At 42.9% G+C, this 18,719-nt stretch overlaps 2 protein-coding genes across 5 annotated transcripts in view; one reads left to right on the top strand and one right to left on the bottom strand.

The window, feature by feature from the left end:
- The window catches only part of ELMOD2 (ELMO domain containing 2), a 26,038-nt gene extending 19,772 nt beyond the window's left edge, over window positions 1-6,266 (bottom strand). For all 4 annotated transcript variants that reach the window (XM_041759391.1, XM_041759390.1, XM_041759393.1 and 1 more), the window contains exons 1-3: window positions 6,156-6,266; window positions 5,233-5,397; window positions 2,682-2,710 (exon numbers count right to left, since the gene is read on the bottom strand). In XM_041759391.1, coding sequence (XP_041615325.1) covers window positions 2,682-2,710; window positions 5,233-5,374 — 171 coding nt within the window. In that variant the 5' untranslated portion in view covers window positions 5,375-5,397; window positions 6,156-6,266. The remainder of the gene's footprint in view (window positions 1-2,681; window positions 2,711-5,232; window positions 5,398-6,155) is intronic.
- Window positions 5,582-18,719, top strand: LOC121492749 (translation initiation factor IF-2-like). The gene is made up of 4 exons (XM_041757902.1): window positions 5,582-6,467; window positions 13,961-14,075; window positions 14,644-14,814; window positions 16,462-18,719. Exons 1-4 carry the CDS (start codon window positions 5,582-5,584, stop codon window positions 16,469-16,471), a joined length of 1,182 nt encoding a protein of 393 aa, XP_041613836.1. The 3' UTR covers window positions 16,472-18,719.

Here is an 18,719-nt window from a genome sequence, read left to right as displayed (position 1 = left end):
AGATAAAAAAGAAGATCAGGATTAACAGAAATACCACAAAATTAGAATTTGATTTTACTCTACAAAGCAAATGGAAATATACAAGTGAGATACAATACATACCAGAAATGATATGTTTAAATTGATGAGGACCCCTCCATTTATTTATTGATAAGTTCACCTCAGAGCTAAAACTTCATGAAAACAAAGCTTCTGTGATTTAATTAAGTAACTACCCATCTGCTGACCATCTCTTTTTTTAGTATGCCCTACATAACATTATCAGCAACCTATACTTTTTAGTAATAAAATTGTTTAACAATATAATTTTAATGTTTACTTTTCAAGTGGGTTTTTCAGTCAGTAAATCAGATAAAAAAGAATAAACATTCTATTTTTCTTTAACTCATTACCATGACCTTAAAGGTCCCAATGAAGTTTACCTGTACCTTCTCTAAATGCCTATGCATAATTACCTTCAACAATGTTCTTTATTTCTTTTGTAGATCCCAAAGACCCTGTGAAATGCTGAACATATGGCACCACTCAAATCTTTGGTCAAGGGTTTTGACCAAGGCACTAGAGTTCTTAAGAAGCAACATGTTATGTATGGTCCCACTTAAGTTTGGCATAATTATGCCACACATAAAATCTTATTCGTAAAATCTGTGACCAAAACCGTTGTTACAATCGGTTGTGGTGACAACAGTTACACAGACAGCTGTGACTCTGAGTTGCTAGCTTCAGAACTTCTCTAGAAGTTCTTCCACAATTTATGATAGTTACTTTGCAAAAGTACATCCTGAGTTTCAATTAATGAAAGGAACAATATGGGTGAATAAATCTTTAGAACCAGAAATTTAACTTTTTAGATCCCTACATTCTTATTAAAAAAAAAAACAAAACAAAAATATTAATCATTCTCTAGGATTCTGAACAAAAGGACTCCAGACTCCTGTTCTCTGATATATATCCAAGTATATGAGTTATTCTTACCTTGACTATTCATAAAAGAAGACTGTTAACTAAATCAATAAGGCACTTATTTTATGGACCACTCCCCAGAACATAACTGATATGCTTGCAACATTCAACGATGTCCATTTTCTTTCTGGCATGAATTAGTAACTCATATCACTATCACTAGACAATGGCAAGTCAACAGTTTTTGATTGTTTTTTATCCACATTGTACATCTTGACCAAGTACAAACATATCTATGGATATCTAAAATATAAATAGATTCACACACACAGATAACTAAAATTAAAATTTTATAAAACAATATTTAACCTTATAACCAGTGTTTTCTGATTATTTTTAAGATTTTATTTTATTTATTTATTCATGAGAGACACACAGAGAGAGGCAGAGACACAGGCAGAGGGAGAAGCAGGCTCCATGCAGGGAGCCCAATGCGGGACTCGATCCTGGGACCCTGGGGTCATGACTTGAGCCGAAGGCAGATGCTCAAACGCTGAACCACCCAGGCATCCCTGATTATTTTCTATTCTATTCCTTTTGTGTTGTTTAATGCTGGCTGTGATCTACCATAGGATCTTAAACAATGATCTAGATGATTGTTTACCATACTCTACCTTGGCCATGCCAAATAATCCATACATATATAGGTAAAATTGTGAACTACTATAGAGAAGTACAGCATGTAGTAGATTGAATCATTGGTCCCAATATTTAACTTCCCTATAATTAAATTATATATTCACAGGTTTACCACGGCTTTATAGCGGGCACAGTGTATTTCTCTACTCCTTAACTTAGGCTGGCCACGTAACTTACTTTAACCAATAGAATGTTAATGGACATGACAGAAGGAAACTTCAGACATGTTTGTGTGATTGGACATTCAATGATTTGCTGTGAAAAGAACATTCTCCAGGTACCCACTACATTTGCAACCTGGGTCCCATAATGACACAACTAGAACAGACCTGAATTACTTGAAGAAGAATCTGTCTAGCTGGCCCACAGATCATGAGCAAGAAATAAACAATGTACTGTTATATATGCCTCTGAGATTTTGTTTGTTACACTGCAAAAGCTACTAATAAGTAGTATGAGGTTATGACATATTTTGGATCAAAGGCACATGATTCAGGGTTTTTTGTTTTTTTTTTAATAACTAAACAAAATGCTTTTTTCTCACCTAAGAATTTATCCAAAGGACACAAAGTTTTTGAGGTTTTCCTTCTAAGAACCTATTTCCCAAAGGCTATCAAGTTTTGAGGCAAACTTAACAAACAAAATGTCAGATAAGGACAAATTACTCAAATACTGTCTTTGTGCATGAGTGACACACTAACACGCACACAGGAAATGTTTCAAAAATAAAAAAAATACCTTTAAAGTGGGAAATTTCATGTAATTCTCTTTACAGCAAAGACTCTTCTAGTAGAACATTAAAAATAATTCGTTCGGGGATCCCTGGGTGGCGCAGCAGTTTGGTGCCTGCCTTTGGCCCAGGGCGCGATCCTGCAGACCCGGGATCGAATCCCACATCAGGCTCCCTGCATGGAGCCTGCTTCTCCCTCTGCCTGTGTCTCTGCCTTTCTCTCTGTCTCTCATGAATAAATAAATAAAATAATAATAATAATAATAATAAATTCATTCTATGGAGGCATTCTCTTAAAAATATCTCCAGGTTAAGTTTCTCTAGAATTACCACTTTGGTATAATCCTACCTTATTCTTGGAGTATGTCAAGGAATTTTCTGAAATAAAGAAAAAAAAAGAATGTTACCACTTAAATATTGTTTGTAAATTACTCGATATACAAAGAGTATAAATATCAAGCCAGTAATAAATCAATAGCACTAGAAGATAAAATTTCTTCATGTGTAACATACCAAACATTTTTAAATGTTATCCTCATAGTATAGGGAGCTAGGTATGATTCCAAGACCCTCAACTCAATTCAACACACCACAGCCAAAGAGGTGAGACCCTCCTAATTTTCCTAGGATCATGTTTCTGTGCGAATCCCCAAGGGTCTACTAATCACTGCAAATTCATTCACTGGGTGCCTCCCGGTAGCTTAGGCCCCAGAAACTCATCTAAAGACCTTATAAGGAAAGTGCTCTCTACAACATTTTCTTCACTTGTAGCTCTTCTGGAGTAAGCATTTAGATTTGAGGAGCCAGAGACCGAATCATACAACAACAAAGGGGCAAAAATGTTGAGACTTAGATTATATTGGCCAACTATCTTCTAACCAGACAAAGAGCTTCTCCACTCCTGTCTTCTGTTTCAAGAAGGACTAGAGCTTTTTCTTAGACTATTTAAACTTTTTTTTTCTGGCACATTTACCAAGTCTCTTTATTCTCAGCAATTTGAAAAATTCAAGAAAAATGGTTTTACCACCAATCAATGCCTATGTTCTTCCCCCATAGTATAAAAGGTAAACCATTACTGCAGAGATTTCTTATCAAGAGGTACTTTGTTCTGAGGGCAGCCAAAAGGGCAAATCAAAAGAGCAGGCAGGAAATGAAGTCGGCCACAAAGTTGTGAAAAAACTAGGGAAGTAATTAAACTTCAATCATCCAGCTGCCCTGAGGCTTACTCCCTCCTTCTCTCTCTTATTCCTCCCACGTTGCCTTGGATACAGACACCCACTCCCCAGATCTCACCGGGGTGGAGTTCTTAATTGAAGTACACTTGTTGGACACAAAAGAGTAAAGATTTAGTTAAGTCATGATCTTCCCTGTGACACCGTGAACGTGAACTGCGGCCAATCCCTGGTCTTCCTTACTCTGGTCCAAGAGTCCTCTCTCTCCTCTACCAGATTTCTCACTCCTCTGTGTTCTAATTTTAAGCGATATATTTTCAACGAAGCATTGGGAGCTGATGAATTTGAAAGGTAAGAGAATGCTACTCTTCCGCAGAAATATGACGCGACCCAAGATGTGAGCCACGTGTGTAACTTTTAAAACTTTCTAGTAGCCCCATTGGAATAAAAGAAACACAGAAGTTTTATAGATTTTAACCCAGTATATCCCAAATATTACCATTTCAACATAGAATGAATATAAACAATTACTAATGAGGTATTTCTACATTCCTTTTTAAATCTAGTCTTTGAAACCCAGGGTGCATTTTATATTTCCACACATCTCAATCCACATCAATCCCATCTCCAGGGCCCATCAGCCTCATGTGGGTAACCGGCCATGACACTGGTCAGTGCAGACTTTGAGTGTAAGTCTCCACCAGGGATCACTGGATACCTGTTACTTTTCGTCCACGAATTACATTAAAGACTAAGAGACTGATGAAAGGTGCTGAATATAAAAATGGATCTAGATTTCAGATACTCCCTCTTCCCCCATCATTTCAAAGGAAGATTTCCAAGGGCCTAGAAATGGGAGAGGTTTTTCTTCTGGGAAATAGGTCGAAGCCATAATGTAAGGTACGACTGACGAATTTTGGGGGTGCCAGAGAAGATCATTCTTTGCACAGAAGTGGAATGGAGTCATGTTTCTCTCTCTACAAAATCATCGTTTTAGAACTGGAATCATTCGAAGCTAGATTTCAAAGGTCTAAAAATAAAACAAAATGAAATAAAATATAAAAAAATAAAATAAAATAATAAAAATAAAATAAATAAAATAAAAAGTAAATAAAATAAATAAAAATAAAATAAAAACAAAATAAAGTAAAAAATAAAAAATAAAATAAAATAAAGAAATAAAAAATAAAATAAAATTAAAAAATAAAATAAAAATAAAAAATAAAATAAACAACGAAATAAAATAAAAATAAAATAAATAAAAAATAAAAATAAAATAGAATAAAAATAAAATAAAAAATAAAAATAAAATAAAAAATAACATAAAATAAAAAAATAAAATAAAATAAAAATAAAAAATAAAATTAAAAAATAAAAATTAAATAAAAGGTACAAAAATAAAATAAAAAATAACATAAAATAAAAAAATAAAATAAAATAAAAAAATAAAATAAAATTAAATTAAAATTAAAAATAAAATTAAAAAATAAAAATTAAAAGGTACAAAAATAAAATTAAATAAAAATAAAAAATAAAATAAAAAATGAAATAAAATAAAATAAATAAAATATAAAATATAAAAATAAATAAAATAAAATCACTGTTTCTTGATCAGGATACACAAACGAGTACGTCTGTCACTGTGAATATGGAGGTGGAGGGGGGAGGGGAGAAAAAAAAGATTCATTCAGAGTTAAAATCGATGTATTCTTTTTCAGATGACATTACCTATCCTGTGCGTCCTTTGTGCACCTACATAGGTGTCAAAAATCCGTTGCAGTTCACACTTGCCAGTCATGTGTCGTAAGAGCCATTTCATCCAAAACCGAAAAAAGTGCCCATAGAAGAACTCCCACAAAGAAATAAACATGGTGTGTTTGTTTGTTTGTTTTCCTGGAGAAGGAAATATACGACAGATTTAATGACCTTAAATTAGATCTTAAAAGACAAAAAAGAGAGAGATGCAGGTGATCCGACTGCTCAACTCCCGGACTGCGCATCTCAGGTCGCGGCGCTGGGCTGGCCGCGCAGCGGGATGCAGGAGGCGGGATGCAGGATGCGGGATGCGGGATGCGGGATGCAGGAGGCGGGAGGCGGGAAAGAGGTCGGGCGTCGGGGCAGCAAGCAGCGCTGCGAGGCGTTAGGCAGTGCAGGCCCCGACGCGTCGCCGCATCCAGGAACTGGCTGCAGAAACCCCACGACGCGGCCGCTCCGCTCCGTCCCCTACGAGCGCATCTCGCAGAAGAGCGGGGCGGAGGGGCCCCAGCGAGCGCGCCGACACCTGCGAGGGGCCCGCCCCGCCGCAGCTCCTGGGAGCCCGGGGCTCCTTCCATCGCCTCCGTCCCGCGCAGGAGAGCGCGGCGGCTCGTCCCCCCCCCCCCGCCCTCCCCGCTCCCGGCGGCTCCAGCGCGAAGGCACCGGGACAAAGGCAGCGGGGGCCCCGGGGAGCCGCGGCGCGGAGCCCCCCCTTCCGGGGCCCCGGCCGAGCCCAGGGCGCGCAGGCGCGCTGCCGGCGGGGGGCGGGGCGGGGGACGCGCGGACTCGCACAAAGCCTCGCCGGCCCCGGGCGGCCCCGCGGGCTTCCTCGGGACGCCGCCGGGCGCGGCCGCACCGCAGCAGCGCGGCGCGAGAGGAAGAGAAACAGCAGCCACCTCACAGCAGCGGAAGAGCTACGGGGGAACGGGGGGAGCTGGAGCTGCCTCGGTTTCCCCAACTGCAGACGGCCGGCCGCGGAAACGACGCCGCTCGCGGGGCGCTCCCTGCAAGCACCGCGACCCGGAAGTCGGGGAGGGAGGGCCGGCCCCGAGGCCACGCCCCCGCGCCGCTCCCGCCACGCCGATTGGCCGGAGCTCCGCCAATCGCCGGCGCCCGGAGGAGGGCGCGCGGAGACGCGGGCGCGCGTGCTCGGCGTCCTGGGACGCCCGGCGGTTGCCTGGCAACGGCCACCCCGTCGGCCTCTCCAGGTACCGACACCTTAGTCCCCTTGAACCCCGGGGGTGTGCGCTGATGGGAGCTGTGAGCTCCTCCTACGCTCCCCGCTCGGGAGAAACAGCGTGCTTTCGGGAACTTTCGTAGCACCGATTGTGCAAAAGCACTTTGACCTGCAATTAATCTTAATCCTGCAAAGTGATTCTAATAGTCCTACCTTAAGGATGAAGAATCGGGATTTAGGTTTAATGATTTACCCATGCTATCCCTGCCCCCCCCCCCCAAAAAAAAAGGGCGGGGGGAGAGCTCTATATGTTGAGTAATGTTGAGTAAAGAAGTTTGGGCTTTGTCTTAAATTTAAGAGTATCTGGAGGGAGAGTATTCCAGACCTGCGAGTGCAAAGGCCTTGAATCAAGAGCATATTTCATCAGTGGGAGAAATAGCGAGGCCAGTGTGACTGGAGGAGAAAGAACAAGCGGAGAGTGCAATGTAAGTCCAAAGGACAACCTCCATTGAGAAACAACTTACTGCTAGCCACCCCACAGCTCCAGATCCCTCAACCCCTTTTTTCAAAAGCAACCAGTATTAGCTTCTTGTTTATACCTCCAGGAATGTTTTATGCAAGTGTGTATCTGTATATTCCCTGCATCGCTTTGCTAACACACATCGAAGCAGCAATACACACTTTTCCACACTTAAGCATTTTTCTTTTTTAAGATTTAATTTATTTATTCATGAGAGACACAGAAGGAGAGACCCAGGCAGAGGGAGAAGCAGGCTCCATGCAGGGAGCCCAACATGGGACTCGATCCCAGTACTCCAGGATCATGCCTTGCGCTGAAGGCGGGCGCTAAACCGCTGAGCCACCCCGGCTGCCCAACATTTTTTTTAAAAAGATGCTAATTGTGGAGCACCTGGATGGCTCAGTGGTTGAGCTGCTGCCTTTTGCTCAGGTCTTGAACCCTGGGGTCCTGGGTTCAAGAAACACATCTGGCTCCCCATAAGGACTCTGCTTCTGTCTCTGCCTCTCTCTGTGTGTCTCTCATGAATAAAGAAAATCCTTTTTTAAAAAATTTATTTATTTTTTTTAAGATTTTATTTATTTATTAATGAGAGACACACACACACAGAGGCAGACAGAGGCAGAGGGAGAAGCAGGCTCCATGCAGGGAACCCGACGTAGGACTCGATCCCAGGTTTCCAGGATCACACCCCAGGCTGCAGGCGGCACTAAACTGCTGCACCACCAGGGCTGCCCCTCCTTTTTTTTTTTTTTTTTTTTTTATTTTTAAAGTGCTAATTGTAAAACAGGCAGGGGAAGCCCCATAGAAGCAACCAATCCCTCAACTTGGTAATAAAACCTAGACATGTACTATAATAATAAAATCATAGAATCTTAGACCTTGAAGGGAACTTAAAGATCATCTCCTTGAATACTTTTTTATTGTACACAAAAAGACTCAGAAAGGCAAAGTACACAACCAATTTGGCAAGTTAAGAAGTAGAAACAAACTTCTATTTCAAAGGTCTCTCAATTATGACACAAGATCTTTATATAATTGAAAATGAGATGATCCTGTGGTACAATTATATAATCCTTTTACCTTTTAAATTTGCTATGCTGAGCGTAGGGAGGATAAAGAGGAACTGTCTCCTTGTCTCCATGCTGCCTGTTGGCCCACTTGTATCCATGTTTTTCTCCAAGAGAAAAATAATGGTAACTGGTCAGATCCTGAAAAGTTGATCGAACTGCATTCATTGGAAGCAAGATCACTTTACATTAAAATGTCACGTGCATATGATTGCTTCTGTTTTCCACTAACTCATTTGCATGTAACGGGCAGGTATATTAAGCCCTTCTTGTCTGCTGGGGAAGATTGGCCTTTTCTCTTTCTCTCTTATCCACTCTGGTTTTCTTCTTCCATATGGCTGGCTCAATGGTGGCTAAGTTTGGATTAGAATTCTGACTTCAGGGAGAACGTGGAACCTACTTAGGTCTCTGAACTAATCTGTGAATTTTTACCTGGCCCTATCAGATCACCTATGTGGAAAACAAAGGCTACAGTGTAATGGTGTTTGCTTATATTTTTGAGTAGTACTCAAGAATCCCTGTTTTCTTAGATTCTCACACTAAACAATCCAGCACTGTTGATTTTAGAAATTGGCTAATAGAAAGGTTGTTTGCCATGACGTTAATCAACAGCTTGTTGCAGCGTTCAGCACGTGACCCATAGAGGACACAAATTAAATATCAGTGCCCCCTTTTGGAGTGTGTAAGGTCTGGAATGCAGCAAATTTATAGTGAGAAGGAAAATTGCATACTTTCACTAACAGCAAAGTGGATTATCTCTGTGGAAGCATTAAAAATATTAAGGATGAAAAAAATATTAAGGAGAGTGGCAACCCTGATTATTTTTATGATGATTTGGGTTGTACTTCCCTAAAACTATTTTAAATGCTCTATTAGACACTGTAATTAGGGGGACTACCTCATACGTATATGGTTCCCCGTATGATTCCTTTAGTGGAAGAATAGGAAATACAGAGAATACCAAAGCAGACTGTTTCTCAAAGTTACCAGTACTGAGCTTCACTGATGAAAAGAAAGTTTAGACTATTCATAATTAAGTTATTGGACTAGGGTGAAAATGGTAACCAGAACAAAGGAAATAAACGTTGAGTCAGGTTAAATGATTTATATGATTGTTTAAAAAAAGAAGGGGGTGGTGAGAGAGTACAGAGAGGCTGGAAATTGGACTGCCTACAAGGGTTTTGGTAGCACATTTGGTAACGGTGGCTGAGAGGAGGGAAACCTACTCTGGCTCCTACATCCACCTCACCTAAGCTGAACCAATGATCTGTTCCAATGATCCCAACCTGGGAGAGTTTAAAGCCAATGATGCTAAAGGGAAATAGGGAAGTAAAGAGTGTTTAGCACAGAATAGTGATTTTAATTCATCCATTAAGGTTGTGGGAGAAAAGGACATTTAACTTGAGGGTCAAAGAGTCTTCATTTCACCCCTGGTAGGAGGTCCAAGATGGTTTAATAGAGTTAAGGTTGAGTGACAGAGGGTAGTGGAACACCTTTTGGGGATTACTGATATAAAATGTAGCATAATACCAGCAGGGGACTGGAAAGACAATATTAAGGTATGAAAATTAAAGTTTGGAGCATATGAAAATGTAGGGTGGGTAGCACCGAAGTCACCATGAAGCTGAAGATGAAGAAATAGGAAAGAACTATCCAGTTCTCGACTTTACCTGAATATATAATTAGAATGGATGTGATGATGGTCCTTGTTACTACCAGATTAAGGCCAAATGTTTTTAAGAGACAGAGAAGTCTGCCCTTCGTGTCGTTTTAATTGGACTCACAAAATGGAAGTCCTGAGAACTTCCCAAGGCTTCCTTTGTAGTAAATATCAGGCAGTGTCAGATTCTGGAAGGACACAGAAAATCTCACCTTTCATTAAGGAAACGATGGGAGCAGAAGAGCTAATCTCCATTAATGCTTTGTATGAATCCTCTGTGGCCCAGGACTAAAAAAAGGCTCTTGAAAGTCACGTGTTAAGTATTATGATTTAACCAAGGTACTTTCCATGATTTTAAACAAGTGTCTGTTGTGCTAGGCATTGTAAAAACTATAAGAGGTTCCATATGCTGACTGGGACTGGGATTTTTTGGTGATCATTTCAGCGAATGCTGTCTTCTTGATCCACTCTCAGAAGTCAAGCACAATTTTCTTGTATATGAGAAGGAATGTAATATATGTTTATGGTCCATCCCCAAGATACCTGACCTCTCCAACTGACTGCCACGATTGGTGAGATTGGGTTTGGAGATGATGACCATCAAAATTATTAATTCACTTTTTAAAAAAGATTTTATTTGTCCACGAGAGACACAGAGAGAGAGGCAGAGACACAGAGAGAGAAGCAGGCTCCCTGTAGGGAGCCCGATGCGGGACTCAATTCCGGGACCCCGGGGTCAAGCCCTGGGCCGAAGGAAGATGGTCAACCCCTGAGCCACCCAGGTGCCCTATTAATTCATTTTATTGATGACATTGTGATCATTTTGCCCTTGAAGGAAGAAACTCAAAAGATTTGAGATATGTAGTGGCAAATATGACTAGCCAAATGGTTCGTCAATCCAGATATGATTTAGAACTTATTGCAATCCTTGAAATTTCTTTTTCTTCTTTTTTTCTTTTCTTCCTTTCTTTTTCTTTTTTTTTTTTCTTTTGTAATCCTTGAAATTTCTAGATATAACTTTGGGCTACCAGAGGTATTCTATGAACAGTAAAATAGTAAATAACTCTCCCTCCAGGACGCTGCCAATAAAAAGAAGGAACAATACCTTTATGAACTATTTGGAAAGCTATGAAGAATACATAATGGGCAGTGGCCTAAGTGTGCTCCGAGACCCTCTGATTCTAATACATTCACACGTAATTTTAGAAGTCTCTGACACCAGAACACAAGCAGATTGGAGGCTTTGACTAAGGTATAATACTGACGCCTTGTGGTGACCACTGGGTTTGTTTTTTTTTTTTTAATTCCAGAAGTTTCCGATGATGGAGCTAGAGAGCAGGTTTGCGAAGGAAACAGCAGCCCCCATAACTTAAGAGGAGCAAATTATATTAAGATCTGAACTACCTATGATATGATGTGGGTGACACCAGAAAGAAGTTGTGAGAAAGAGGAAGCTGCACAAATTTTCGAGTGAAATGGATTTTATGTCATGAGAGGGCTCTCCGAGGAGCTGTAACACACCTGTGACCAAGTAGCATCTCTGCGTGAGGACTAAAGGACAGTCCACTTCTCTTGCCGGACAGTCTAAACCTCATGGCTTTCCTTTCACCAAAATAAAACAAGTTTCTTGCTTTCTCCAGGAGAGGTCCTGCATAGTAAAAACTCCAATAGAAAAGTCAGCTACCAAAAAAAAGAAAAAAGAAAAGTCAGCTACCATTTGCTGTAGGGACAGTAAAAACTGAAACAATGCCAAGGTAAGTTCATGCAAGGGGCCAAGCTGAAGGCAGTGCTTGACAGTGGAGGAAGAACTTCATTTTTACTTATGTCAGGGCAATGTTTGCATGTTTAGACAGTCATGGGCCAATAATCAAATGAGAATGAACATAAGAATTCTTACAGTGTAGGTGATAAAATTGTGGAAGATGCAATGGGGCTTCCCAAGGAGGATTATAGTGGATCATAGAAATGCCCACAACAAGAATTGAGCTGGTTCAAGAGGGGAATGGAATGCCAAGGCGGTACCCTGCCACCTTCTAGAAGTAGCCATGTGGGTACTGTATATGGGTACAGTGGTGCCAAAGCCATGTGGTAGTGGGTGGAATAATGATATATTCCACTTGTCTCTTAGCTGTGCCACTAATGTGGTAAGAGACTGCTGAATGCTAATAACAACGACAAAATTAGCCATTTAAAGATGGCATTCAGGGCAGCCCCGGTGGCCCAGCGGTTTAGTGCTGCCTTCGGCCCGGGGTGTGATCCTGGAGACCCGGGATCAAGTCCCATGTCAGACTCCCTGCGTGGGGCCTGTGTCTCTGCCTCTCTCTCTCTCTCTCTCTCTTTCTCTCTCTCTGTGTCTCTCATGAATAAATAAATAAAATCTTTAAAAAAAATAAAGATGGCATTCAGAAAAATCTCCTGTGTTAAAGAATCCGAGCATAAAAGCCAGGGAGCTATACAGGGTTACTATTAGCAGTGTCTACAGGATCCACATGAGTTTGACATTTATTCTGTCCTGGATTAAAGCCTAAACACTGTCGAGTGCTATTTGGTTCCCGTCATACATCTCTTAGTGTGAGGTGTCCCGATCGTATGGGGGGGCCCAAATGTGGGGTGCTCTGATAGGGTGGAGGCCGGCGGCAGGGCCAGCGAAAGGGTTCACCCGAGGCAGAACAGAAGAGAGAAAAATTTATGAATGCACAGCAAGGGAGCAGCAGGCAGGACAGCAAAGGAGGAGGGGACGAGGCGGTGGTGAGGGGCCACAGCTACAGGTAGGGCTGAGTGTAGAATTTTCCCTTTTCTGGTAATCTTAGGCACTGTGCCTCCTTGTTTAATTGGCCATGTAGGGCCGATGGCTGTTTTTGGGGTGGGTATGCTGTTTGCATAGCCTGTTTACAGTTGGCTCACTGGTAGATGGTTGCTGTGGGCCCTTTTACCTCACTCTACGTTCTGGACCAAAAATGCATCCTGTATTCCAAGGTGCAGAAATAGGCCCCCAAATCCTAACACGATATGGACACATCAAGCTCTTTGGCATCTGTAAAGTAGTTGTTAAGTTGATCCCACAGCCAGTAATTGAAACATTATTGAAAATACAACATGAAGACGCGGAGGGCTGGCTGGATCAGTTAGGTGAATGTGCGTTTTGTCCGAATATAGGGGTAGTCAAGGAGGCTTTACCCAGGTTTCTGGGTGCTGGCGATGGGTCCAGTTCTGGCCGCCAAGTCCAGCGTAAGGGTTTTTCCCACACCACGGAGCCAGGCTCAGACACCAGCTGGGTGACTTCCAGTTCCATCCAGTTCGGACACAATCTACCAGGAGATAGTGTCAGATCCTACAGGGTAGGGGCTCCTCCACCCCACTACTTCAGACACCAACTGCAGGTTGTCAACTGCTTCTGACCCACCCTCATGGATCAAAGGTTCCAAAGACCCCGTCATTGGGTTGGATTAATTGGCTAGAGCAGCTCACAGCACTCAGAGAAACATTTTACTTACTAGATGACTGGTTTATGATAAGGGAATATAACTCAGGAAGAGTCAAATGGAAGAGATGCATTGGACAGTGTGTGCGCGCTCCACTTCCCCCCTGATCGCCACGTGTTCCTCAACCCAGAAGCTCTCCAAATTCCGTCCATTTTGGTTTTTATGGAGGCTTTATCACATAGGCACGATGGATTAAATCTTTGGCCCCCTTGGGGATTTTACTCAATCTCCTACCCCTCTCCCATCCCCAGAGGTTGGGGGATGGGATTGAATGTTCCGACACTCACCCCCCTCACCCCTGCTTAGATGCTTTCCAAAAGTGGCTTCATTAATATAACAAATACCACGTTTACCACTCCCTCTCAGGAAATTCCTAGGGTTTTAGGAGCTCCATGCCAGGACCCGCTGAATACATAATATATATTTCTTATTATAAGTGACAATATGGCAATGAGAATAAAGAGGTGGAGGATGGTGTTCTGGTAGAACTCTCTTTTTCCCACCATACAAACTTATTTTATTGGATCCTATGTTTAGGGGATCAATAATATTACGCTTGGAAGACCCAGTGGAAGAGGGGATTGCTGCCCGAGACACAATTTCCATTCCTTTTGACATATTTTTGACGTCATGTATTTTTAGGGAACCCCCTGCCCCTTGTTGGGTAGTGACTTCATATCACGTGGCCAAACAAAGACTGGCTATGTGTTTCATTCTACTTTTCCCAGTCACCCCCGAGGGTGGGAATATAGCTATGTGGCACTTGACCAAGGCAACTCTATGACTTCTTCCTAGGAATGGACAAAGGGGAGGCCCTGGCAAGTTTCCAACCACCGCTGCTGTCTTTGTGGATTGAGAGTGTGGCTGAACCAGAGGCCCTGGCCTGCGGAGACCAGGTCTATTCTGACAGGTGATAAATGGGAAAAAGATGAAATTTTAAACAAAGGAAAATAAGTAAATGATGATGCTGGGGAAGGAGACTGTTATTCTCAGTCCTCAAGGGTGTCTGATAGTAGGGGCCCCTGGGTGGCTCAGTTGGTTAAGCGTCTGTCTTCAGCTCAGGTCATGACCCCAGGGTCCTGGAACTGAGCCCCATGTCAGGCTCCCTGCTCAACGGGGAGTTTACTTCTCCCTCTCCCCCGCCTTGTGCTCTCTCTCTCTCTAATAAATAAAATCTTTAAAAAAAAAGAATGATAGTAAGACAATACCACTTATGACTGTGATCTCTCTCAGATGTAAAGCCACGTAATGATTGATGATGGGATAAGCCCTCAGGTCTGTCTGTTCTCTCTGAAAACTAGATTGAAGTTGATTTACGTGTTTGGCTTGAAAACTTTGCCAGGATAATCTGGAGAAAACCAGGACACAGGACCCCTGAGCCCCTGCCTCAATGGGAGCAGACTGGCACTGTCACTTGGGTTGTGATTTATAAGATTTGTTTTTCAGCTGCTATTCTGGTATCTTATGTGGTAATCTAGGTGGCTTCCTAGTTTTTGTTGGGACCAACACAATGCCTCGTCCTTGTTCCAACCCTTTCCGAGGATGCTAAGGCTTCATTCAGCCTACTTGATGCTTTCATGTGAATTAATAGAAGATGCATTCCTTGCTCTGAACAAACACAATCCTGCACCAGAGTACAGGTGGAACAGGTACTGATTTCAGCCTTCACCTAGGCAGGCCTCTTTGGTAGGATTACAGCCTTTCAATTCAGGAGATAATTCTAGAAACTTGAAACTTTTTTTTTTTTAAGCTCCCCCCTCCCCAAATCAGGCCTGTCTTGGTATATTCAGGGATATAAGACAAATTTTTATTTTTATTTATTTTTAAGATCTTATTTATTTATTCATGAGAGACACACAGAGAGAAGCAGAGACACGGGCAGAGAGAGAAGCAGGCTCCCTGCAGGGAGCCCGATGTGGGACTCGATCCCAGGACCCTGGGGTCACGACCTGAGACAAAGGCAGATGCTCAACCACTGAGCCATCCGGGTGACCAGAGACGAATTTTTATAGACATCGTTAACTTCTAGAATATAAAGACCAGGATACATAATGGAATCCCCCTCACTGGTGGCAGAGAATGTGATGTCTTTATTAAATGTGTATTTTGGTATGGTTTGAGCAAAGAGAATATAAACTCGGTAATCTGTACCTTTTTCTAAGTCCAACCTGTGATCCTATGAAGTGCAGTGATTGTGCAGTGATTCTCAGAGTGTCATCCCTTGGACCAGTAGCATGCGTATCATCTGGGACTTGTTAGAAATGCAAATTTTGGAGTCCCAGCCTTACCCTACTGAGTCAGAAACTGAAAATGGGCCCAGAGATCTGTCTAACAAGGTTTCCAGGTCATTCTTATTTAAGAACAACTGTCATAGATGATCTGTAAAAGTTCCTTTCGGTACTGTCATTTTGCGCTGAATTGCACTGAACAGATGGCACTCACACTGGGTACAGATGACTTCTTTCTAAATAACTTGAAACAGAAAATAGGGCCAGGACAACTGGCATTTTATTAAGTTATTATCTTTCAGATTGTTTTCACCTTCAAGATCCTACATATATGTGAGACTAGAAAAATCTGTTCCTATTAAGTTTATTTTTTCTGTGCTACTAACGGTCTTGAGACCACCATTGAGACTGAAGTTAACTCAAGAAGCCCGGATGACTATCCTGCTGGTAATATGCCTAGAGGATACTCTTCCCATCCCTTTTATCATTCCTACAAATATTCCTATACATAGTTAGCAATTATTTGGTCTGGCAATTCTCTATTTCCCATGGTCTGTGCACTAATTTTAGAAAACAAATCACAAAAGGGAAGTCTGAAGGTCTTTGAAAAGGCTGCTGCAGGGGTGCGTGCCGAGGTGGCTCAGTCAGTGTAGCATCTGCCTTCAGCTCAGGTCGTGATCACGGGGTCCTGAGATGGAGCCCCCAAGTCAGTCTCTCTGCTCAGCAGCGAGCCTGCTTCTCCCTCTCTCTCTAACCCTACCCCTGTTCTCTCTCTCTCTCTCTCTCTCTCTTACTCTTTCAAATAAATAAAATCTTTTTTTAAAAAAGAAAAGAAAGTGCTACATACAAACTTATTTTTGGCATTCTTTATCCACTGGATTTCCTGGAGTGATGCTTATTGTTGGCTTAAGTGATAGCAGGTAGTAAGTGCAGGTGGCTAGTTGAAAATATAGCTCAGTCGTGCTACAGGCTTGTGTTTCAATCAACACTTTGATCTGTAAAACACCCTGGAATGCACAGTGGGGAATATGGTATGGAAATATGTAAGGCATCATCTTTCTCTCATAGGAATTTGTAACATGGTAAAGGAAATGAAATATGTGCATAGCAAATAAATATGATGCACATTGTCCTGAGAGAGGACCCCAGTGCCACAGGATTTCAAAGAAGATCGAGATTTCTTCATACGTGGGTGATCAATGAAGGCTTCGTGAAGTGGCATTTCAGCTGAGTCTTGAATATTTTTGAAAGGTAGGGATGTGAGTGTGTGCACACTGCAATCCATGTTTGAGCATGAAGAAGGTGGCGCCAAGAACCAGCAGGGGACCATTTATGTCCCTAGTACCTAGACCAGTGACTGGCACACAGTAGATGTTCAGGAAATATCATGTATTCCGACCCATAGACAAACCGTTAAGTGATGTGTCAAGTTTTGCGGTTTTTTTTCCTTTGGGAAAAAGACCAAGGAAAAAGAAATAACTATATAAAATGTAAGAATCAGAAGACACATGCTGATTTCAAAAGCATTAAGATGTGAGAGCAAAGTGCTTTTTTGAGTCTTGAAAACACGGTATTTGGTGAATTTGAGTGGAGTAGAACTTTTGAGGGCTACATTAGAGGTATTTACATAGCTGGAAAGGTAGATACAACCAGATTGGGTACGGCCCTGGATTCCAGGCTAACAACACTTTTAACAGAGCTGCCGAAGGATCTTTGAGCAGGTAATCTGCGTGTGGGGAAAAGAATAGTTAGGGGCACCTGAGTGGCTCAGTTGGTTAAGTGTCTGCCTTCCGCTCAGGTCATGATGGGCGGTCCTGGGATCGAGCCCTGCATTGGGCTCCCTGCTCAGCAAGGTGTCTGCTTGCTTGTCTCCCCCTGCCCCTCCCACCTTGTGCACACACTCTCTCTGAAATAAATATTAAAAAAAATATATTAAGAATTAGTGAGAAAATTAATAGTGCTTCTGATGAGCAACCAGAGAACCAGAATGCATGGAGCATTCCACGATGACAAGGGATATGCTAATTGGTTTTGCCCGTTATTTAACCCAGCAACCTTGAGCAGACCTCATTCATGCCACCTTTTGGTGGAGGAACCCTCGCCTAGAGAGGATTAGAAACTTTCCCAACATGCTGCTAGTGGATTGTAACATCGTGTGCTATTCAGTGAAAAGCTGAAAAGTGTGAAGCTGGAGACCAAGCAAGAGGACTGTGAGATGTTCGGCTCGGGGAGATCCTGTCTGCGTAGCTCCTTCCCCCAGGCCAGTGGGCCCTTCCCGGGCCCAGCCGCAGAGCCCAGGAGGCGGTGCTCGGGATCTAGTGCACCCCACGGAACTTCCTTGCCTTCTGGCTTCCAGGAGAGCTTGGCCAACGGGAGGCACTGGCGAGAGACCAAAGGGATGAAGAAGAATGGAGCTGAGGTGTCCTGCTGGCTCCCAATCCTGGGATCTGGCTGGGTCAGGCCCCACTCCCCAGTGACAACTCCGGGCCAAGAGCACTTGAGAAAATACAGCTTGCAGCGCATCCTCAGGCTGGCAGGTGTTCGCATCTCTTTCAAGCTGCCTGGAGCTGGCCCGGCCAGTGGCGACGCGCTGCTCTGAAGCAGGACCCTTCTTGGCAGGCGCCGCCAGGGAGATTGATCAGCGTGGAGAACCCACGAATCAAACCACAGCTCGAGGAGCCCACAGTCTCTCCCCCCTGGGTTTCTCCCGTGTTTCCCGGTCTTTGTTTTTAAGGGGCTGAGAAACTGATGATGCCTTGAACCTGGCAGAGCTTAGCAGGTCTCCCTTGCGTTGCTCAACGTCCAGGTAACTTCTTCCTTTCACAGAAATTGAATCCTGGCTCCTTCCCTGCCCTTCCCTGCGGCGGGAGGTGCCAAAAGATAAAAGATAGAGGGATGGAGCTGAGTCTCTGGCCTTGGCCCTTTCTCGCACAAACATCTAAGCCCGCTAAGTTATTTGGGCATTTGATGGCTTTCGTTTAAAGCTAAAGATGCATATTTTACCTAGGAACTTAACACATTTTATTCATAAGCTTGTTATCTAGGTTATCATGGACTTGTTATCTTTGTAAGGAACCGCTTGCACCTGTGTGTCCTGTAGCAAATCGCTCCATCTCACAATGGCTCTTTTTCATTTTTTTTTTTTTTAAAGATAAAACGAAAGCCTGTTAGAACTATTGTTACCTTGCCTTTAAAAATTTGGGATGTGGGCAGCCCCGGTGGCCAGGGGTTTAGCGCCTGCCTTCAGCCCAGGGTGTGATCCTGGAGACCCGGGATCGAGTCCCGCGTCGGGCTCCCTGCATGGAGCCTGCTTCTCCCTCTGCCTG

The sequence above is a fragment of the Vulpes lagopus genome, chromosome 6 (assembly GCF_018345385.1).
Source record: "Vulpes lagopus strain Blue_001 chromosome 6, ASM1834538v1, whole genome shotgun sequence".
Classification (NCBI taxonomy): domain Eukaryota; kingdom Metazoa; phylum Chordata; class Mammalia; order Carnivora; family Canidae; genus Vulpes; species Vulpes lagopus.
The sequence above is the reverse complement of the archived record's forward strand: the minus strand, read 5'-3'. Positions and strand labels throughout refer to the sequence as shown.